This window comes from Conger conger, chromosome 3 (genome assembly GCF_963514075.1).
Source record: "Conger conger chromosome 3, fConCon1.1, whole genome shotgun sequence".
NCBI lineage: Eukaryota > Metazoa > Chordata > Actinopteri > Anguilliformes > Congridae > Conger > Conger conger.
The window spans coordinates 44,142,152-44,164,600 of record NC_083762.1 but is presented as its reverse complement, the minus strand read 5'-3'; the positions used below and the strand labels follow the sequence as shown (position 1 = coordinate 44,164,600).

General features: G+C 36.3%; 4 protein-coding genes across 5 annotated transcripts; all 4 read left to right on the top strand.

Moving 5' to 3' along the window:
* Nucleotides 1-1,897: 1,897 nt before the first annotated feature.
* On the top strand, nt 1,898-3,784 carry LOC133124766 (homeobox protein Hox-D11a-like). Of its 2 annotated transcripts, none has more exons than XM_061236228.1 (2): nt 1,898-2,708; nt 3,552-3,784. In XM_061236228.1, the coding sequence occupies exons 1-2, from the start codon at nt 1,898-1,900 to the stop codon at nt 3,782-3,784; spliced, it is 1,044 nt and encodes a 347-aa protein (XP_061092212.1). The 2 variants fall into 2 exon arrangements, with proteins under 2 accessions (XP_061092212.1, XP_061092213.1); XM_061236229.1 differs by having other exon boundaries at nt 2,093-2,702.
* Nucleotides 3,785-9,217: 5,433 nt separating this feature from the next.
* LOC133124784 (homeobox protein Hox-D10a-like) lies at nt 9,218-12,128 on the top strand. Its single transcript, XM_061236266.1, has 2 exons — nt 9,218-10,020; nt 10,902-12,128. The coding sequence occupies exons 1-2, from the start codon at nt 9,291-9,293 to the stop codon at nt 11,174-11,176; spliced, it is 1,005 nt and encodes a 334-aa protein (XP_061092250.1). The 5' UTR covers nt 9,218-9,290; the 3' UTR covers nt 11,177-12,128.
* Nucleotides 12,129-14,561: 2,433 nt separating this feature from the next.
* On the top strand, nt 14,562-15,934 carry hoxd9a (homeobox D9a). Its single transcript, XM_061234265.1, has 2 exons — nt 14,562-15,133; nt 15,474-15,934. Exons 1-2 carry the CDS (start codon nt 14,587-14,589, stop codon nt 15,716-15,718), a joined length of 792 nt encoding a protein of 263 aa, XP_061090249.1. The 5' UTR covers nt 14,562-14,586; the 3' UTR covers nt 15,719-15,934.
* A 3,969-nt stretch (nt 15,935-19,903) lies between these two features.
* Nucleotides 19,904-20,840, top strand: LOC133123757 (homeobox protein Hox-D8-like). The gene is made up of 2 exons (XM_061234266.1): nt 19,904-20,324; nt 20,557-20,840. Exons 1-2 carry the CDS (start codon nt 19,904-19,906, stop codon nt 20,838-20,840), a joined length of 705 nt encoding a protein of 234 aa, XP_061090250.1.
* The last annotated feature ends 1,609 nt before the right edge of the window (nt 20,841-22,449 follow it).

Genomic DNA, 22,449 nt, shown 5'->3' with positions numbered 1-22,449 from the left:
ATATATCTTTCGCATACGTTGGGCAACATTGTTGAATGTAGAATTGACAGGTGCTTTGTGTAGCTGCAAATTAGAAAATTAAATGTGAAATTACTGTTTAATTTTAATCAGGAAATAGCAAACCGCGTTTCACTGTTTAGTGTAGGCTAGGCCTATACCTGAACGAATATTTTCTGAATAATGTAGACTAGAGTAGGCGATCATATTGACATGAAAATATATTCGTCAACCATGTAGCATGTGTGGGAATTCGGGGAAATGTTTTTCAGAAAATAAACATTGTTGTACAAATATATGAGCAAAATAAATAAATAATTCAACCAATGAGTGAGATTGTATAGGCTACGTTCGGATTGAAAAACGAATGAAATGGAAGAAGTTGCCAACTTGCCATTCGTCTGTTTTTCGAAACTTAACCGTAAAATAGGCCATTAATTCATCCATTTATTTATTTTATTTATTTTATTTATTTTATTTATTTTATTTATTTTATTGTATTTTATTTTCATTATTAAAGACACTGGTTGGTTTTACTAAGAAAGCTTATTTTACACACTGTCTGCCTAGCTAAAAAGCTTCCTTTTGTCTGAGCAATAAAATGATTTGAGTGCGGGCGGTTATTGGTGATGGCGAGTTGCGAGTCGTCTAAGACCACAGACGTTCAAAGCCAGAAGAGTTGTTTTGTACTTGGCAGTGTGAATCTTACCCTCGTCCATTCACTGTCGTAGGTTTTTATCTGTATCAAAAATCTTTATTTGTAATTGTTGCTCTGAATCCGGTGAAAGGCAATTCAGTGTTGGTGTAGCTGATTAATTTTGTAATCGAAGCGGAATTACACTCTTTGGTAAAGTAGCCTTTTTGCTTCTTATATTATATGTATTTGCGCCTGTTTCTGAGTCCCACCACAAGAGGATTGAAAGAGTAGGCCCATCAAATAGCTATGTCTGACGTTTCCGAGTTTAAATGTAAGGGTTCAACTTGACGTAGTCTATAGCATTTAATAATAAAAACACTGCATTAGATGCAATGTATAGCTTTCCTGATGAATTTCTAATGGCGAGCTTATTGAATTTATAGAATGTCGGATGTATCCCGCATTATTTCTTCTTTCTTTTTTCCGTCAAGTGTTTTTTCTTTTTTCTTTCTATCGTCTAATAAGTCTGCAATCTTACTTCTACCGTTTCATATTTACTCTCAGTTCGTATGTGAATCTCACCATTTGAATACGAATGGTTTCCGATCTCAGGCCCAATGCATAAATAACAACTAAACACATCTAAATAGGCTACCCTTAAAACTACACCATGGAAAACTAAGGAAATATGTGTTTTTTTAAATGAACGTTAAATCTGCTGCTCATTCTTGAAAAAAAAATTTTCTTTCAAAATGTGAACAAATGTGTTACAGTACAGTTGTGTAGCCAATCATTTAATAATAGCTATTTATAATATACATGTAATGTTATATGTATATGGACTGTACATCACGGCCAAAGTTTTAAATTTTTGTATTTTTTCCCAGGTTGATTTGAAGGATGTAATATACAAGAAGCCACAAATTGCAACAGCTATCGAAAAGGCATACATTCATTGTTGGATAATGGGAAAAAACTGTAATGGACTAAAAATGTATAATCTCAATAACACGTTCGTTGAAGCGCCTAAAATGCACTTGCAGAAGGTTTTGTCAAGATGTAGGCTCCTGTTTGTCTTTGCAATCAACCCAGATTCATCGAGAAACGCTTTACTTCAACATTTCAGCGATTGTTTACTAATGTCTAATTCGTATGGGGAACGTAAGATTTACATTGGGGCTTCTGCAGGACCTAGGCGACCAATGACGTGACTTGTTCGCACACATAAGAGTTGCTCAAGATAGTTCTTAATGACTGATATTGATGTATGGTAATTTCTTTACCGGATCACATGACACAATTACCTCAAGAATCGATCAAGATGAATTGCACGTCAGCCTACGTTTCCTATGTTTTCTTCCTCACGGGTCCTGTCCACGCGCCTGTAGTGCAATAGATGGACAAAGTTTAACACACGCACACGCTGCCTTTTCCTACTCTCAAACGCAAAAAGGAGACATGACGGAGTATGACGATCGCAGCAACTGTGCGTCAAATATGTATTTGCCTAACTGTACATATTATTTATCGGCTCCGGATTTTTCGTCGGTCTCTTCGTTTTTACCTCAGACTACTTCGTGTCAGGTAAATTTTCCTTATTCCTCCAATATAGCTCAAGTCCAACCTGTTCGGGAAGTTGCTTTCAGAGACTATGGACTCGATCACCCAAGTAAATGGCATTACAGGGGCAATTACGCTTCCTACTATCCAACGGAAGACATAATGCACCGAGATCTACTCCAGTCGTCGACCAGAACGGATGTGATATTCAAAAATGATTCCGTATACAGCCACCACGGTGGATCAAATGCACCATGCAATTTATTCACCAATGTCGGCAGAAATGGGGTCCTTCCTCAAGGTTTCGACCAGTTTTTTGACACTGTTAATACGGCCCCCGAGAAGCCCGGCTCCGACAACTTGAAAGGAAGGACAGAATCCGGGATCCCCGGAGATGATGCGTGTAATAAACTGTCCGCAGACAGTTCAGAGCAGGAGAAACGGGACTCATCTGAAAACGTCGACGAAGAGTCCTCATTATCAAATTGTGCGGAAGAGAAGAACAACGGTCCAAGTAGGTACACGCATTAAATTGGGGTTAGAGTACATGTCCACTACTTTGTCGGTCTGATTTTATGTGCAGCTTTATAAGCACGCAAACGTTTTTATATACCCTATAAGATTTGCTTTGCTGTAGTAAAATATTTACGATGGGAAAGCAGGTGGGCTTTAGAAACATTACCTATGCATAATGCCCGCCTAATTGCCTTTTTTAAGATCTGAGATTTACAAAATTACATCGGGTAATCCGTTTTTTTTGCTAATAAGAAAATAATATCGCAGATTTGTATATAATACCACGAACAGTTATTGTGGTTTTCTTGCTGTATCGCTCTGGCAATAGTGTGAAGGTATAATGTACATTAAATAAGGAAATTGCTTCTGTGTAAGTAGTTTTAGACGCTGTGTTGCGACTTTAATTTGAAAGGTAAAACAAAGTTTTTTGCCTTAAATTAAAAATGCTTCAAGTATAAGTCATGTAAACTAGACTACTCATCTGAACATGTAGTGAACATGAACGTGTAGTATGTGTGTGTACGCGTGTGTTTACGTCTGTCAATGGAGGGGGCGTGTTTAGGCGTTGTATTGACATATGTGTTTGAACAAATTCATAATACGAACTGGTTAAATGTGTAGTAAATGTGACCTTAAAAAATCTCTCTCCCTCGCTTTCTCACACTCTCTCTTTCTCTCTCTCGCACACGCACACACACACACACACACACACACACACGCACGCACGCACGCACGCACGCACACACACGCACACACACACACACACACACACACACACACACACACACACACTTGCTCTCTCTCTCTCTGTCTCTATCTCTCTCTCTCTCTCTCTCTCTAGGTTCTTCAAAGTCAAGAAAAAAGAGATGCCCCTACAGCAAATACCAAATCCGAGAACTTGAACGAGAATTCTTTTTCAATGTGTACATAAACAAAGAGAAAAGGCTTCAGTTGTCAAGAATGTTGAATTTGACTGATCGGCAAGTGAAAATTTGGTTCCAGAACCGACGAATGAAAGAGAAAAAATTAAACAGGGATCGGCTCCAGTATTTCACCGGGAACCCTTTGTTTTGACACTCTGCTTCAAAAGGAAAATGTTGATCATAATAGTGACCTCAACAATGGGATGGCTATAGGTGGTGGGACGCTGATGCGCAGTCATGCGATTCTTGTGCTCTTGGAAGAATGCATATCGACTACAATTCTTTTAACTATGCAAAGGTGGCTTTAGCAGCTAACACTTTTACCGCAAGACAGAACTGATTACTATTATTAAACACAGCAGCTAGTGAACTGTTCAGTAGAGTTAGACCAACAAGGAAACCATGACAATCTTTATTTTCGTTCTCCCACTGTTTAGATGCTGAATGTTTCGTAATTGTAATGGCCCTGTACCCATTTTTTTATTTACTGGATTCATTGACTTATGAACAATTTGCAGCCAGCAACAAATAATTAGATTACAGTAATCAATATGACATTTTATAAAGGTATGGACCCATGTATGCATTTATTTCTTAGACGCATGCTATGTATGGAACTAAATAAAACAAAAGTTTGCCAAAATTGATTTTCTTAATTTGTTTCAAACTATTTCAAATTCGACGCCATTACTCCAGTATAACCCATGGTGTATGTGTGTGTGTGCGTGGTGTGTGAGTGCGTGAGCGCGTGTGTGTGTGTGTGTCGCTGAGGGTGCGCGCGCGTAGAGCGTGTACTTGGCTGATTGTATTTGATTGTATATGTGCTAATACATATGCAAGTGAAAGTTGATATAATGATATAATGGTGATTAATGTTTGAAATAGAAAAAATATAATTTACATATATTGCATTCATGTTTTTTTAGAAAAGCTTGACATTGTTGATGTATGAGTTTACGTTGCAACATGCATCGCATTCCACACTTAGGCTTAAACAACAAAATTGCGACAAAACAACAGAAACCCTTCTTCTTCTTTTTTTAAAGAACGGCCAACAGTTTAAACGCTTTTTTGTTGCCTATTTCTGTGAACTGAATTAGCTATTTTAAATAGGGCGAGCCTCTGATTTTTTCTTTCTTCTTCTGAACGACAATAAGTCTGTTTACTAAACATTGAACCGTCTAGACAACATAATAAAAGCTAGTTGTAAATGTTTAAATTGGGGGCTGTTGGACCTCCTAGTTTCAACAACGCCTGGTAAACGTGGAGGTATTGTATGTGATTTAAACTTGATTATAACTCAGAAATATGCTTTTAAAAACAAAATAAAACATATGTCTACATAAAAACTGAATGTCGATACAAGGTGCCTGCTGAACATTTTGCTATCTTCATCCAAAACAGTGGTTTGGGGAAATAAAGTGTAGATAAAATGTAGATAAAAAGGTAGATTTCCCAGCTATTTTCTTAACATTGTTGACACACAATATTTGACATTTAACTATTGAACTTCTGTAACGTCAAGTTTGTCAACCTTTTTTAAATAAGAATTTAGTACTTGTAGGCTATTCTTATATGAATCTGATATAACCATTTAAGGTGTGATTAAATATGTCATTAGAATGTTCTCAATTGAGCACTCTAATGCTGCTACACCAAACATTACTCGCACTTGAAAGCAAAGGAATTATAGAATAGTGACTTAGAATTAGAAAGAAAAAAATATATACTTTCTGCACTGCAGAAGTGGGCTTTCAACATGGCTGCAGAACAGTGACTTTCCTATAAACAAGCTCGTGCTTTAACTCATTATTTGTTTCCACGGTTTTAATAAATGCTCTTTTTGCAGAATTGGCATGCTTTTGGTATTATGTTTAAATACATATCAGATGAAGTTGAATAAATCTCAGGATGTCTAAATATGGTGGACAAGTATCTCAGTATATTCATGTTTAGCGCTTTGCATGTCATCCATAAGACGTGTTAAAGCGTATGGCCTGCCTAATAACCATGTAGGCCATGCAGGGCAAACATTGTGGAATCTTCTTTTTCAGTGTAATTTATTTTTTATTGCATGTTTTGTAACTACATCTGAACTAAGAAAAGATGTAAGAAAATATATAATTTTAAAAAGCTGTCGTCCTCCCTGCTGGAGGGGCAGAAACAGTTATGTGAAATGTTCCTTTTTTACATGTTCTCGTTTGAATTAAGCTTACTTAATTACTTTATGCATTGATGCAATGTGTTCATTTTTCTGTGTTAAATTTTAATTCATACATTTTACTCATGGGACAATTGGGTTCCGTTTTTATAATGCAGTATGTCAAGTTCCTTCCTAGTTGTCAGTTTTGTTTGTAGCCACAAGAGGTCGCGCTCCCAGCTAAAGCCTTGGGAAAATAAATAAACATCTGGTATTACTATTGGATTCATACAATGTTGTCATTGTGATTTTTTTTTGATTTTTTATATTACGAATTAATGAAGATATAATTATATGTAAGTTCAAGGGCATTATTTAATATTTTGTATTTATATTCCTTAAATAATTGGGAGATCCGCGTGGTCGTTATTCTTCTCTAATGTTTTTAAATTACAATTTCCGAATATTTTTCCGAGCGTATTTTAGCTGCAGTACTTTTAATTTTTGATTGAACTAGTGCATCCTTGTTCATTTTGGGAAAAAATATATTTATCTGAAGGTAAACATAGGCTACTATTGTTAAGGTTGTAAATGCAATCGTGTATAACTGCGTCGACGAGACAAGCAAAACTGAGCAAAAACACGTTTATTCAGCAAACAAACTGAAATATAATGCAAGTGTACATTTTGTGGGAGTGGTCAACCTGTAGAATAGTTTGTAGAAGATTTTACATACCATTGGGCTGTTTCTGCTATATTTCAAGTAATGTTGGGTATGTGCGAGACGTTGTATTGTTAATCTACTATCAATTAACTATTGAATGTAACATTATAGAATAATATAAATTAGATATGTCATGTATTATGGTAATTGAATGGGTGTTTTATTTCTTCTAAAAATCCAACAACATGATCAGGTACTTTTTGTCATTTTTTAACTGCCGTCCCTCTGTATGAAACAGCAATTTCCCATAACAAGCATATGCACTTTTAGTTTGATATTGCAAATGGTGCATAAAACGGAATGAGCCTACTTATGTGCAAATAAAATAAACATAATTATAACCAATATATAATAATCTATAGTAATATATATAATAATAATAGTATTGTTTTTATCTTATTAACAATATCAAATCGAATCAACGGGGGAAGTTATAGGTATCCTTTCTCTTCTTTGATATCGTTGAAATCCGATATCAATTTGAATGAAATACAACATGGATTTAGTCAATTAGTACAACGTTTTTTCCAGTTAACCGACTATACGGTGTGACTCTGTTCATACAAAAAAAAAAAAAATCGGGGTTGGTTTGCTCTAAAATAAAATGAAAATTAGTATGAAAATTGTATATAAAAATGTCAGTATGCTTCTGTTAAAAAAAAAAAGTAAATCTTTGTATACCATGATGTTACTATTACTTTCGACCCACTCGTGTGCGACTAATATTTTTTACTCTGCCTACTCATTCTCGTTTTAGTGGATTTAGCTCACAAATGTAATTTACCCACAACTGTCCATTACAAGAGCGATTTGATTTCATTTCCCCACATACTTCTTGGCCAACTTTATAGGAATTAAAATATTGCTGATGTCCTCCCGCGTGCTGCCTTGTTTAGGAGGAGTGGTTGTGCGCCCGTCCGCACACGGCTGTGTGTGTGTGTGTGCGTGCGAGCGCGCGTGAGCGTGCGCTGCTGTCCATTGTTTGTTTCGAACGAATTTCCTAGAAGAGAATGTTTGTTCTTGAGGTTTTCTTTAATCCACAGTCTGTAGTTTCTGTTATATTGTTGGTCGTGCATGGTGTTGTAGTTTATGATTTGTGTAGGCGTCAAGCAGTAAAAATACACCATCTTGGCTCTGGTTCAGAGGGATTTTAGAGCACCAGTAGACTGCCTCGTTGAATGGAGAGGCACAAGGGGGCCCGTTTCTGTTTTCCAGGCAGAAAACAAAATGATTGCTGAGTAACGTATCCGTGAGATCTTCGCTCCCGCTTGAATCCTATCTAAAATGCAATCTATAAGACGAAATGTAACTTCGGGGTCAGCGTTTATTTTATTTCTGCATATATAACAACACTGAACGTGTTTTGCAAATAAGATACAAGATATTTCAGATCAATATAAACAACCTCTGACAACCTTGAACATGCATGTGTTTACTGACGGTTTCACATATAAAGACTGCAATTCAACACAGTGCGATTAGTCTTGTTGGAAGGTGCTTTTTACATTTTGTCATACTGTTCTCACGATATAGCTGCGGTACCTTGTACAGTCTGATTATTATACGTAAAACATGACAGATAGTTTATTTCCAAACGTCGCAAGCACTAAGCCTGTTATGTATTGTCTAAACCACGGCGCGGGCGTGTTTGTGGGTGCGTGTGCATTTTTTGTAAGATTATTGTGTTTTTATCACTGTAAGATATGGTAGGCCATGACTATGCTATATTTGCATTATGAGTGCGCGTTTACATTTTTCTTAAGTTTACTATAATGATTCTGGTTCACTAAAATCAGAAGTATACAGGGTTATTTCCTGTCATTCATAGAACTATGCTGAGCATTTAAATCTATTAATCTTATCCTTTACAAAGTCGCAATTGATTTCTTAATAAAATAGCCGAACATCTGTTTTAAGCTGGGATATATTTCTTGGAAAAGCTTCAGCAGCAAGAAAATTACCTGGAAGCCTTCGAATGCAGATGAGGAATATATTGATCACCCTGATTCTCCTTAATATGTATTCATAAATTCACGACAACCTTTGGTACTCATGATGTCAAGTACAAATGCTTTTACCAAGTCTATTGAAGAAAACATATATTAATTCCAGAATTATAAACTAAAAAGAGTTCGGGGAAATGTAACGAGGGTATTTGCATTACAAAACAATTTATTCCGAGTTACACGCCTAGAATTTACACTACATACATACACTGCGTCTAAATTATGTCTCCTATGCCTCATGTGCTTTTGTGCTTTAACGAACAACGCATTAGATCCTTAAGTCCTCATTTGCTCCAAAGTGTGACATAAAGCGTGCGTGCACAGCCTCATAATACATTTACCTGAAATATTTAAAGGGAAAACAATAATTTGAAATCCAGTTCGGCTTGAAATACGAAAAGAAATAAGCATTCATAAGTGAGGCTTAATATCGCTTTATAAAGTTTATCTAGACATCCAACAATTTGATCACGCTAACGTAGGCTATATTTTTATTTCACGTGTCAAGTGAAAAGGGGTATTTAATGCTCAAGTTGCCTTTTGTCAGTCTTTAGAATCAATTTCAAGTCCGTGTTCTAGGTGTCGCTGTTGACCATATCTGAGATCCCAATCAAGTGCCAATGCGCCCACGTGACGCAAGAAGAGGCTGAGTCTCAAGGCCATTTTCAAATTTCATTGGTGTGGTTGTCATGTGGTCGCGGGAGGCATCCCGAGTAACACGGGGATTGTTTTGCTAGATATGTCAGCCTACAAAGGACATCTACCGCTTCTTTAAAACATCTTCAAAATGTCTTTTCCCAACAGCTCTCCTGCAGCAAATACTTTTCTAGTAGATTCTTTGATTAGTGCTTGTAGAACAGACAGTTTCTACTCCGGCGGTAATATGTACATGCCATCCAGTACAGAAATGGGAACTTATGGAATGCAAACCTGTGGACTTATGCCGTCTCTCGGTAAAAGGGGAGAAGTTAGCCACCAAAACATGGGCATGAATGTCCATTCATATATACCTCAAATTGATGGCTGGGCAGATCCGAACAGATCGTGCAGAATAGAGCAACCTTCCGCCCAGATGCCCACGTGCACGTTTTCACAAAACATAAAAGAAGAAAGTACTTGCTGCATGTATTCCGACAAGAGAGCAAAGGTCAGCTCGTCAGAAATCCCCGCATATGCTAATCTGATCCCCGAATCTTGTTCTGTTGATGGTCCAGAAATTCCCGTCCCAGGCTATTTCAGACTGAGTCAAACTTACGCATCTGGGAAAAACCAAGATTTTGGGCACGAGGCGAGTCCAAACACTATTTTGCAGCTGAGCAGAGTCACTCCAAAACCGCAGCTATCTTCGCTTCTCGAAGTGGAAAAGAAAATTACCGAACTACCGAACAACCAGGAGACGACCAAGACCCCAACACCAGTGGAAAGCCCAGATCCAAAGTCGAGTTCGCTAGAGGAAAAGAATTGCTCCACTGAAACGTCTGCCTCCAGCCCAGAATTGCCACAGAAGGAAGCTAAAGGTGGGTATAATAAAAGGATTGATCGCGTTGTAGTGTAATACGAACGCTCCGGCATCATAAAACCCAATATAAAACACAAACAACCCTAAAGTCGTAATGTTTAATGAGAGCCGTACTCAAGTTGTAGTAAAATGCTTTTACAGGGAAGAGACACTCTTCCTCCGCGTCATCGGATAGCATGCATGTTTTTCGCTGAATTTAATAATCGTTTTTTTTTTTTATAACTGTTTTGTTTTAGTGTAATGTGTTTAATAGGGCCATGTGTTTCATTTTTACGACAGAATATGCAGGACATAAAATAACAATATTCTTGAGTTATTGCTATTTGCAGCCACGTTTCAGTAGAATGGAATATTTTATGCCTCATCTTTTTATTATGATGTAATATTTGCTTTTTCTAGTGAATGGTTAATTAGTTAACTATTTTGCTAAATGGCGCTATATTTAATATTCCTTTGAATATGAAATATTCCCTTGTTTTTTTTGGGGACCAACTTGCTTTATGACTGACACATTATTTTAAAATTCAAATTGAGGTATTACTAACATACTGCACTTGTTGTTTTGCCCAATTAAAAAACCCTAATTGATGTTAAAATAATTAATAGCTACTGTATTCATATTTCCTCTGGCTTCCATTGATGTACTATTTTCACTTAAAAACAATATGAAAATATCATATAATCAAACTAAATTTCACAACTATATATATATATGTGTGTGTGTGTGTGTGTGTGTGTGTGTATTTTGTACACATTATCACTAAATTATAATTGTAAAGGCTTTTTTTTATTAAAGTCAATCAAATGGGCAAATGCCAACTTCGAGTCGATGATTATGAGATTTCCCGTCTAATTATGTTTCTTCAATATTTTTTTCAGAATGTAAAAGCGATCCTCCAACGAGCAATTGGTTGACTGCAAAAAGTGGACGGAAAAAAAGATGCCCTTACACAAAGCATCAAACCCTGGAATTAGAGAAAGAGTTTTTGTTCAACATGTACCTGACACGAGAGCGCCGCCTAGAGATCAGTAAAAGTGTCAACCTCACCGACCGACAAGTGAAGATTTGGTTTCAGAATCGAAGAATGAAGCTGAAGAAGATGAGCAGGGAAAACCGAATTCGGGAACTTACCTCAAATCTCACTTTTTCGTGAGCATGCACACTAATGCTATATTCTTTTTACCTCTTTCCCCTTTCCATTTTTTCACCAGAATGATGCAATGGGGAATATTGGACATCTTTTTTCTTTTTTTCCAGTCTGGAAACCGTACTTGTATTTGCTACTTTATGTTCTGCTTTTATTGTATTCACTTGATGGTATTCTAAAGTGTAATTCTGAAGCGTTGTGTAATTTAAATTGTTTCATCACAGGGTAACGATGAACTCGTTTACATATAGGTCTTAAATTATTAAAGTGTTGCAGACACCCATTGTTGGAGTGTTTTTGGTTTGTTTGATTCAAAAGAAAGACATCGTCGTAGAAGAGACTTGTTTTGAAACAGTAGACCATGATTTTGAACATGAAAGCACATTTACTGTTATTAATTGATTAGCGAAACATCCGTCCATAAAAGTAGACTACTTAAATTTTGTGCATTCTTAAACATATACAATTCAATATAGTAGATGTGATAAGTATTGTTAACACATGGGTGTGACGTTAATGCATGTTTTGTGGCATGTACCTTGCAATAAATTAAATATGTCAAAATAGTTGTCATTTGTTCTAGAGGCAACTCTCTTAAAACTATAGGGTTCTATTTGTCGATTATATTTTTCAGATATGAAGGTTAAACATTTTCAATTCCTGAATCAGCATTGTTTTCAATAAAATGCCGACATGTGTTAGGGCTAACGTGTTCAAAAATAGCCTATATATCCTGTTGTATTGCAAAATGACATAACGGACAGCATTTGTGTGTTCTTTATTTTTTGCAAAATATCATACAGAACCCTTTAATTTTAAGCCCTTACAAATTCAAGACCATTACATTGTAATAAAATTCGTTGTTCACTTCAAACAAGTACCAGCGTGTATGTATTAAGCCGCAACAAGATTATCCTATGACGATGATGTAAACATTACATGCAGGATGCAGTTAGAATTCATGGTTTTCTTGAAAGAAGCGGCCACCAGAAAATGTATTTTAATGCAGATATTGTTTACAGATATCTAAGGCTGTTAAATGAAAATATTTCACTGCGCATTGTTGCACTTCCTACACATACATTTACGGATACCCGAAACATTCCGTGTAATCGTGAATGTTGAATCCCTTTAAATGTGTATTTGGGTGTTTATAACTATGAATTATTGAAGTGGCTAAAAATGAATTCACTTTGTCTTATTTTCTCTTTAATCTGCTTCGATATTTGACCATATAGATTATTGCTCTCCTCTGATTAAAATTAGCCAACCAGTCCTTTGCTTGTACGATTGAATGGAGTGTGTTTATAAGATTCTTTTATTTCACCATATAATCCTTCGTGTTCGTGTCACAGATATTAACCCACAAGGCAAAACATTTTAAAGATAGACACTTACACTACTGCGCATTTCCTTAGTAGACCAAGATAAGGATGGATTAAACGCACCATCCATCAGAAAACATATCTCAATAGCGTTAATACAAATTACGATATTTGAAAGCCCAGTGTTGTTGTTCAAAGAAAGAAGGAGGCGGAAATGTGATCAGTATTTAATGATACTTTTCTGTCAGCAAAAAATATTTAGAATCTGGAACATAATCATTTGCTTCATCAGTACTATTCCCCCACAAAACACATTTTATATGTACAAATGTGGCACTGTCGGCAATATAGTCTCAGCACAAGTAAACATCCTTATGGTTTTAATTCTATAGTTTAACGCGCAAGTATGCTTCCAGAAAGATATAAGCCCTTTCCAGAAGTATGTAAGCTCTCTCTTTCTCTATCTCTTCTCTCTCCTCTCTCTGTCTCTCACTCTCACTTGTACACACGCGCGCGCATGTGTGTGTGTGAGTGTGTGTGTGAGTGTGCGTGTGCGTGTGTCTTCAATGGAGACGTGTTTTCGAGTTACTTTGGCAGACATGTTCAATTTAAACAAAAATTGCAAAGTGAAAACTATGGTTCAATGCGTAGTAAAGGTGACCTGCATGCTGAACTCTCTCTGTTTCTCTCTAAGGCCTCGATATATATATTGATACTTTATCAGGATGCGTCTTTTAGTTATAGTTCAATGGCAAAACAGACATGAATAGCGGTATTAAGGCAAAATGATGACAGTGTACTTTCATTAGGATTCATTTTAAACTGTGTCACGCACAAGTTGACCGACTAAACGCTGCCAGTTAACAACAAAATTGTTCTGGTGACTGTCAAAACGTCCTGGGCATATTAGCTTTTTTGTCCTTTGTGTCTTCTAGTTTCACTGTTGGATATACAATTATTACCGATGAACATGATGAGATACAGTGAAAGAACCAGCGTAGAAGAGTGTGGAGCTCAGAGTGGATATTTCTCTCTTTCTTTTTTTCTTAGTGATAGCGAAAGGGGCTCAGCGTCAGGGGTAAAATCAGTGTTAAAATAAACTTAAAATTCTTCGGGCATTTAGTTGTTACGTTTTGTTATTACTTTGAATGATAAATCAATCCATTTTGAATGTAACAACATTTTAATTAAGAAAAAAGGAATGAAAGTCAAAATACCTCTACTGATGATTTGTACTGTGGTCGGCTTGATACTCCAAATGAAAAATTGTCGAAAGTTCAAAATCATGGAAAAATGATTCTTCTGAACAAACACATTCATACATCACTCTATGCAGATTCACTTTCTTACGCCAAGAGTCCGTTTTATTAAGGGTACATTAATGTATAATCAAATGCACCTCATAAAATTTTTATTGACAGACATAAAAACATTACGGCGCTCTTCTTAATAAATATAATCAGTACACAAAGATTACTCTCTGAGCCAAATATTCAAGAGTACCTGAATGCACGCGAACTACTCTTCATTGTACTAACACTAGAATGATATAAAACGGAAATCCGAAAGCAACGTTATTCTTTATTTTATGACATGTTATTACGTTTATTTTATGGGGAGTTACAACTCAGTAGTCTATAAAATATTTTACAAGCGTTGAGAGTACAACATACCTTATGACGATTTCTTCTAACATTTTACACACATTTAAAATTATTTGCCAAAGCATCAATGCTGAGTGGTGGTTATGAAATAAATGGGTGTACTAATCTGTCGACGTAAAGAAATAGTCCCGGACCGCACTCTGCTGTAACACATATTTAAAACACCAGGAATTGTGAAAATGGCTCAAACTTCAATTTTTGTTTTGTTTTCTAATACTATAAGCTACCGTTGGTGTTAGTTGAATAAAGTGCCGAAATTGAACGTACCGTTATATGCGGATTGATTTACTCACTGTATTGGTAAATATGATCACGTGATTCATGTAACCAATCACTGAAGATGAAGGCAGCAAAAATACTATGATTGTTCAGAGGGTAGGTATCTTTAACAGTGTAGCCTTTTATATGACTACGAAGAGATCCAAAAATGTCGACTAGTAGTACACTTAGTAACTATTATGTAGACTCTATAATAGGACACGAAGCAGAGGACGTGTATGGAGCTCGTTTTGTTCAGAGCTCGCACACTGCGACCTCAAGGCCATCAGGTGCAGGAGATAATGCAGATTTTTCGTCTTGTAGCTTTGCATCCAAATCCGCCGTCTTCCCCACGTCTTGGTCCTCGGTTCATCCACAGTCCACAGCCGTTTCAGGGATTTACCATCCCTATGTACACCCGTCCCAGCTCGCAGGCACAGAAAACAGATATGTCCGCTCCTGGATAGATCCAATCTCCAACTCCGTTTCTTTTTCCGGCTTCCATCCAAGCAGTCGACACTACGGGACAAAGCCCGAAAGTTTACCGTCGAAAAGGACTGAGTGCGCCGCATTCGAAGCACAGACTCCTGTTGTTCCGGACTACATTTGTGGAACAGTATTGGAAAACAAGGGTAAAGCAATCAAAGAACCGATTGCCAACGAGATTTCGAGCCACGGTGAGCCCAAAGAAGAGAAGCAGCAGCAACTTGACCCAAGTAAGTAAAAGAAATTGCCCCTTGATTTACAGCTTTAGAAACTGTATGAGCGGGGTGTGTAAAACTGGGGGTTTTACTAACCTATAAAAGTGTCTCGTCTCTTACTATAGTACGAAGAAAAAAACAGCGAGACTGCAAATTGGGGATTAAATACAATATTACAATAGCGTAAATTTTCATGTTTTTTTTTTTTAATGAAAAAAGATAGCACCATCTCGTTACTGGATTTCCAAAAGAGGAGCATGAAGATATCCATAATGTATTTTGCTTTGTTTTTTTTCGTGGCTGTTCACAACTGTTTTTTAGCATTCATATTTATTATGTCCTCTTTCCATTCCAGGCAACCCAGCTGCTAATTGGATTCATGCACGTTCCACAAGAAAGAAGCGATGTCCTTACACAAAGTATCAGACCCTAGAACTGGAAAAAGAATTCCTTTATAACATGTATCTGACAAGAGATCGCCGTTACGAAGTTGCTAGAATTCTTAATTTGACTGAAAGGCAGGTAAAAATCTGGTTCCAAAACAGAAGAATGAAAATGAAAAAGATGAACAGAGAGAGGGGCAGTAAGGATCAACAATGACTAACGTCAGACTCAAAGAGCAAGGACTGAACTGTTTTACACCCTCTTTGATGTATATGTGGTATCAAGTAATGTGCTAGAATAACACTTTGATTAGGAGCCTGTGTATCAAATATTGTTGAGTTTGTTTGTCCATACATGTTATGGAAAGGTTAAAATGTCTACACATGTGCTTTATTGCTTTTTAACAAAATAAATGTTGAGTCTTAAAATTGATTGCGAATTGTATCCCCAATTAAATGTCATTTGAAAAATTAAAACAATGAATGTTATAGCATTTCCAAAATATTCCCTGTAAATAAGTATATTGGTATTGTTTTGTATTCTAAATCGGCTTTGCAAATCTAGGAAGCACATGAAGGTGAATTGTGTTAATCACCAAAAAAACATGTGGCTAACTATGGCAAAGAAGTTCAAATCAATGGATTGATCCCACATCCTATTTCTGTCTTATTTGGCATATTTTACTCAATATTAGTATATAGGCTATAGACCAACTGAGGCAAATAGGTCTAGGTATTAGGCTTTTTTTTATTCTAAACATTGTGCAGTCATAAATAGGCCTACAAAAGCCTGTTGTTTTAAATCTCTCTAGAAATATATTCGTACGTGCTAGGGTGGAATTTTTGAAAAATAACTTAATAAAAATTGCATTCTGGAGATAAAATGTGAAATTTTATTTGAAAACCAGTTTGACCTGCGTGGTATAGGCTAAAATATGGCCTAAATTAAGAACATATGCGGCATTACGCTACTCAAAGTTATGCTACAACCTCTACTATCTTAGCGTTACGTCGGAAAACACCACTTTTAATGTCTATCTTTGTTGAATATTAATTTCCTTTCGCTGAACATCACCAGAAATATTATGTTTTCGTGCTTTGGACGTTAACTATACGATACGGCATTACACTTGCAATGGCCACGATATGATCTGAATTAGGATATCAGTAGCCTTCCTAGCGCTATAGCCTATATTATATAGGCTACTATAAATAAATCTAACGTGCTCTGCCGGTTTATAAAATTGCAACTGTTCGATAATCAACGATTTGCAGCCTTAATATTAGGCTAACCCGATATTCGATATTCGCTAGTATAATATTTCGACTGCCATTTGTTTGGGTTTGCATAGCACCGAAAAGAACGTCGCGTTTGGAACTGCTGATTTAGCTTGTCAAATTAGACCGTTCTTTAAAAATACATTTTGTTTGCAAACCTCCTAAAATGTATACTTTAATTATGCAATCGCAGTTGTGGCCATTCAAGTTGCACTTGCCTCTGTTTTAGGGAATCCATTGTAGGACTATATCCCACTAATAAAGTGTGTAGTATGGAGAAAGGTGTTGCATGGATACGCAATTTATTGACGAACCTTACCTATAATTGCTTTAAAGCAGGAAGAAACGCGGTCCAATAAAACCATTGAAGTGGCTAGACGTCTGGTCTAAATTAGTTTATGGGCAAGGGCTGTAATTGTACTCTTCTTTGAAACTGACCTATTTGGGTGTTTGTGTCTGTTCTGACAAACAAAAATGTAGACTGTTTTTTTTTAATCCTTGAAACTTGTGGAAAGCAACCCCCGGATGTACAAAAAGTCGCGTTTATTCATCAACTGCGTTTCATTAACAGTCGTGAAAGTCGCTTTTTAATGTTTACTTTAGTCATGTCTAAATATCTGCTTCGGTGCACGTACTTTCACAATTTATCCGAAAAACATTCTTAACGGTTTGAGAAATGTGTAGGCTTTCCCGTTACAACAATTCAAAAGTATTTCCTTTTTATCATGCTGCGGTCTCATCCTTTCTTGACGATGACAGTGTGTAAATTCACGAAGTATGTGTGCAAGCTCAAATATTAATGACAAATTAAATTTAAGAACAATGTAGTTTTTGTTGACTACAGCCAACTTAAGGTAATACGGCCGTGGAAAAAAGGAAGACAGAAGTGTTTACGAAACGTTGAGATGGTGAAGGCTTTTCACCGGAGTCAGAAATTGTATGACCACTTGAGGACGCTCTTGTCCCACTGAAGTCCCGAGGAAGGTTTTTTTTTTTTTTTTTTTTCTCCACCGCGATGTTTATTGTCTTGAGCTGTTCAGTCATCCAATCCGGTGAATTATATCAATTACTGTAAACTGTTGACTTTTTATTTGTTAAAAAGGAACACCAGTTCTGAAATTTCTAACAATACACTGACGATGTAGGAATAGTGAGAAAATAATGAACACGATATTATAGCATAAATTAATAATAGACTACATCTTTAAGCCTATAATTTGGCGGACCGATTCTTAATTGGCTACTTTAAAATATAAACAGTTAGTTTACTGCTTTATCAGTAGGCGTGCACACTGACAACACTATTGTGAAATTATAAAATGGAAATATAAATATAGCCTAGTTTTAAACAAGGGGAAAAAGAGGTGATCACGCCCTGTAGCAAAACTTTTAGTTTTTGTGAAAATGCATTCCAAATGTAAAACAAACGAATAATAATATAGCAAAGACCTCAATTTAAAAAATATATATTCGCAGACGTATTTATGTCGATGAGTTTATTATATGATGCCAACCCATTTTCTTTAGAATGTACACGAATTAAACCATTACCCTTTTCCACGAGGCTTAACTTCGCATCATAAAATCCAACATTTATTCCGAAACATGGATACTGAAATAGCCTGACTGAATTAACAGAGAGCAGAATCTTGCCCCCAAAATCGGAAAACATTGGCACGAAGAGTCAATCCGATACCAAATAGGCTAGCTATAAGCCACGATTTCATTTTATAAGGTCATTTATTTAATGTCTGCAATTTTAGATGCCTATGTTTCAAGGCAGCGAAACGAAGCATGGTAAGCGACGGATAAAAAATTGTTAATGTCGATATCACTTTTTTAAGCTCTGCGCTTATTTCAACCCACATTACTAGGCTACTACTACTGCTGGTGCTGGTGCCGCCACTATTGTTGGCCTACTACGACTAGTGTCTAGGGTAGTATTACCATACACATAATAACAATAATACGAATACTAATACTACGATTACTACTACTACTACTACTACTACTACTACTAATAATAATAATAATAATAATAATAATAATAATAATAATAATAATAATAATAACAATAACAATAACAATAACATTATTATTATAATTATTATAATTATTATTATTATTATTATTATTATTATTATTATTATTATTATTATAGAAGAAGAATAATATTTGATCTCCATGTTTATTATCTGGGGGATTTGAAAGCTTTTCCACCTCAGGCTTTGAGTTAAAATTTCAGTTTAAGGTGAAACTTCATGCTCGCTTGAGTATGCAAAATATTCGCCCCGATAACTAGTTTGCTAGTTTCCTAAAGGGTGAAATAATAGGAAACGCATTCATGGTCATGCTTTTCATGAAGCAGTAATAGTAATTAACCTTGGGATTTTGACCACTTTGTTCACCCGGAGGTTTTTTTCTGTTGTTTAGCCGAACATGTGCAGCTAAAACATATGCCTTTGCATTTGGTGGTATTTATTTGAATAGTACAGAAAATGAGAACATTTGCTTTGTCTTTGTTTTCAAATGTGTCTTTCCTATGTAGGTTCCAATCCCTGAAAACACAATGGGCCTACACGTAGTCCTATTTGCGTAAACATTTATTTGCAGATTTTAAATGTTTAACTAAACCATTCGCCTTGGGCAGAGAATAAGTCACTTTCCGCCCCAAACCTGTTTCACCTTGATTCAATTTCCCAGAACAGTATTATGTTTTCTGTACATTGGGTGGCGTAAGCATTTTACATATGCGTACTTCGGTTACTTGCATTAATGTGCAAGCGTAGCGTCGGATATATCATTCCGCCAATTATCTTAACAAAATCTCTATGGCCAGGTTTATTGAAAGAAAAAATATATTCCGATCACAGAGGCTGTTTGTTAGCCTCGGGACCGTTAAATGTAAAACGAAGGAAAACATTTTCCAGTCAGGCATTACTTTCATTCTGGTCTGTGATCAAAAGGACACGGCAAAGACTTTGGGTGTATTCTATTCCACACAAGTGCTTACTGACTACTGGATTTGAGAAAGCACTATGAGTACAAAATAGACCGTTGGATGACAGAGTTCTTCAATCAAAATTGATCTGTTGTTATTTTCAGTAAATATACAATAGCAGAAATGAGCTCTTATTTTGTCAATCCCTTCTATTCAAAGTACAAACCGGGTGAGGCAATAGTTCCAGCCTACTACGATTCTCCTTTTTCACAAGATGTCAACAGTGGGCATGCAATGGTGTATGGCAACAATGCAAGTTTCCAACATTCCGCACAAGTCCAAGAATTGTACCATCATGGGACCACAGCAATACCGAATGCAGGTTATCAACCAAATCCTTGTGGAATTACGTGTCATAGCGACCGCTCTAAATTTTACGGATACGATAACTTACAGAGACAGCAGCTCTTTACGACACAGCAAGAGGCCGAGCTGCTACAATACCCTAACTGTAAATCGTCCGGTAGTAATACTGGCTGGCAACCAGAATGCTTAAATCAGAACTCGTCTCCTTCTCAGATGTTTCCCTGGATGAGACCTCAAGGTTGGCTGTAATAAACTTGCTTCCAAATCACGTATAGCTGTAGCCTATACTTCAGTCTTAACATTGTAGCCTGTGTGGACTCTCGGTTTCGTGTTTCTCCCTCTCGATCTACCTTTCTGTATTTTATGTCAGTATAATATTTGTTCGAATTAAATTACATGGCTTCATAATTGTGATGATTTGTATCATTATATTGTATGTAGTGTATTAATACAACGTGGATCTATTTCAGCTCCCGGAAGAAGAAGAGGCCGGCAGACATATAGCCGATTCCAAACCCTGGAACTTGAGAAAGAATTTCTCTTTAACCCTTATCTGACAAGAAAACGAAGAATTGAGGTTTCCCACGCACTAGCTTTGACTGAGAGACAGGTGAAAATCTGGTTCCAAAACAGGAGGATGAAATGGAAAAAAGAAAACAACAAAGACAAATTTCCAACCTCGCGGCCCGACGCACAGCTCAAAATTGAAGCGGAGCATTTTGAGGCAGAGTTATGTGTTGAAGAGCCAAATTAACAAACAATATTAATTTCAGACCCGTCTTCAAAATATGATTGAATGAGTCACACGCACAACCCCCCCCTCCCCCTCCCACACACACACACACACATACACACACACATTAATGGATTACTATCTTTAAATTGGTTGTCAGTTCTTATTTTATGTCGGCTATTAGTATTACAAACACTTGTATTGCAAATCGATTACACAGTAGACGTTATAATTATGAATTTGATTTTATAGTAATGCTCATTTAAACCAAAATCCTTTTCAACTGTTAAAATGCAGTCATGCATTTTGGGGAGCTATTAGCCAAAGTATAACGTGCCTTGATCAACAATGTGTCTTTTAACTCAATATATATAATATGATAATTTACTATAATATACTTTTTCCATTTAATTGTAAAGTTGGCTCTTTTTTCCTCTGTAGATATTCAGCGAACATCTGTGCTGGAAAAGGATATGCTGTGACTTGTTTGTTGTATCAAGCCAGTTGATTAAAAACATTTCTACATTTTTCACACGAACCCATGCATAGATATATGCACGCGTACAAATTATCTGGTCTGCGCCTTAAATCAAACAGAAATGGAAACATAATAAAAATTGGAACACGTATTGGCATTTGTGAATCAATGTGGCACCCGGCACTAGTCAACAAATGCCTATTACTGTACAATTCACTTCGATTTTATGATTTTAAATGAAAATGTTTCTTTTTTTTCTGTCCTAAATGGAGCCGTTGATATGCAAAGTGGAACTTATTTTTGCCGTGTTCATTTATGTTGTCTGCATTTACCTTCTGAGTGCATACGAATGAAAAAGGCATATAGGTGTATTTTTCTGTACTTTCAAACCAAAATTAGAACCCATCTTCATGATTCCAAGTATCTGGAATATTGTTAAGTAAAAAAATAATAATAATAATAATAATAAAAATTATATGTATCTATATATGAGGATGCTCTCTCTCTCTCTCTCTCTATCTCCCTCTCTCTCTCTCACTGTGCGTGTGTGTGCGTGCGTGTGTGTTTACAGTTTATATTTATGTAGCAACAATGCAAGCTCGCTTTTAGTAGTATGTAACCAATATTTGTATCAATGAACATATGATTTTAACAAACATGGTTTTGTCGGGCACCTTCATATGGCATCTTCGAAAATATAATTGGTATTCATTCACAGTATTATAACTATTTCAAATCAAAACACGTCAACGTAAATAACATTTTTGGCATCGTTATTCTTTGTTTGACTGTGTTTTGGGGTCAGTTTTTTTTCTTGCGATTGCGTCATTGTACAATGTCTTTGAGTTTTAGAACGTAATTTCCATTCATCTGAAACAACGAATGGCTTCCTCCATTATGCGCAAATACCCGAGAGAAACTGCAGCAGCCCAAATTCCTTTTTGTTAGAAGACAATTTACAACTTCGTAATAGACCTTTTTATGAGCCACTATCGCCTGTCATTGGATGCCACTGGTCATGTGCAAGAAGCTAACGTCTTCATGGCCCCTTTTCCTGATTTCCCAAGCGATTTTTTCACCGCATTCTGCTGTTTAGTCGTCTCAAGCCCGTCCTTTCTGTCTCCTCTCTCAATATTAGTATTTTAATTTTGG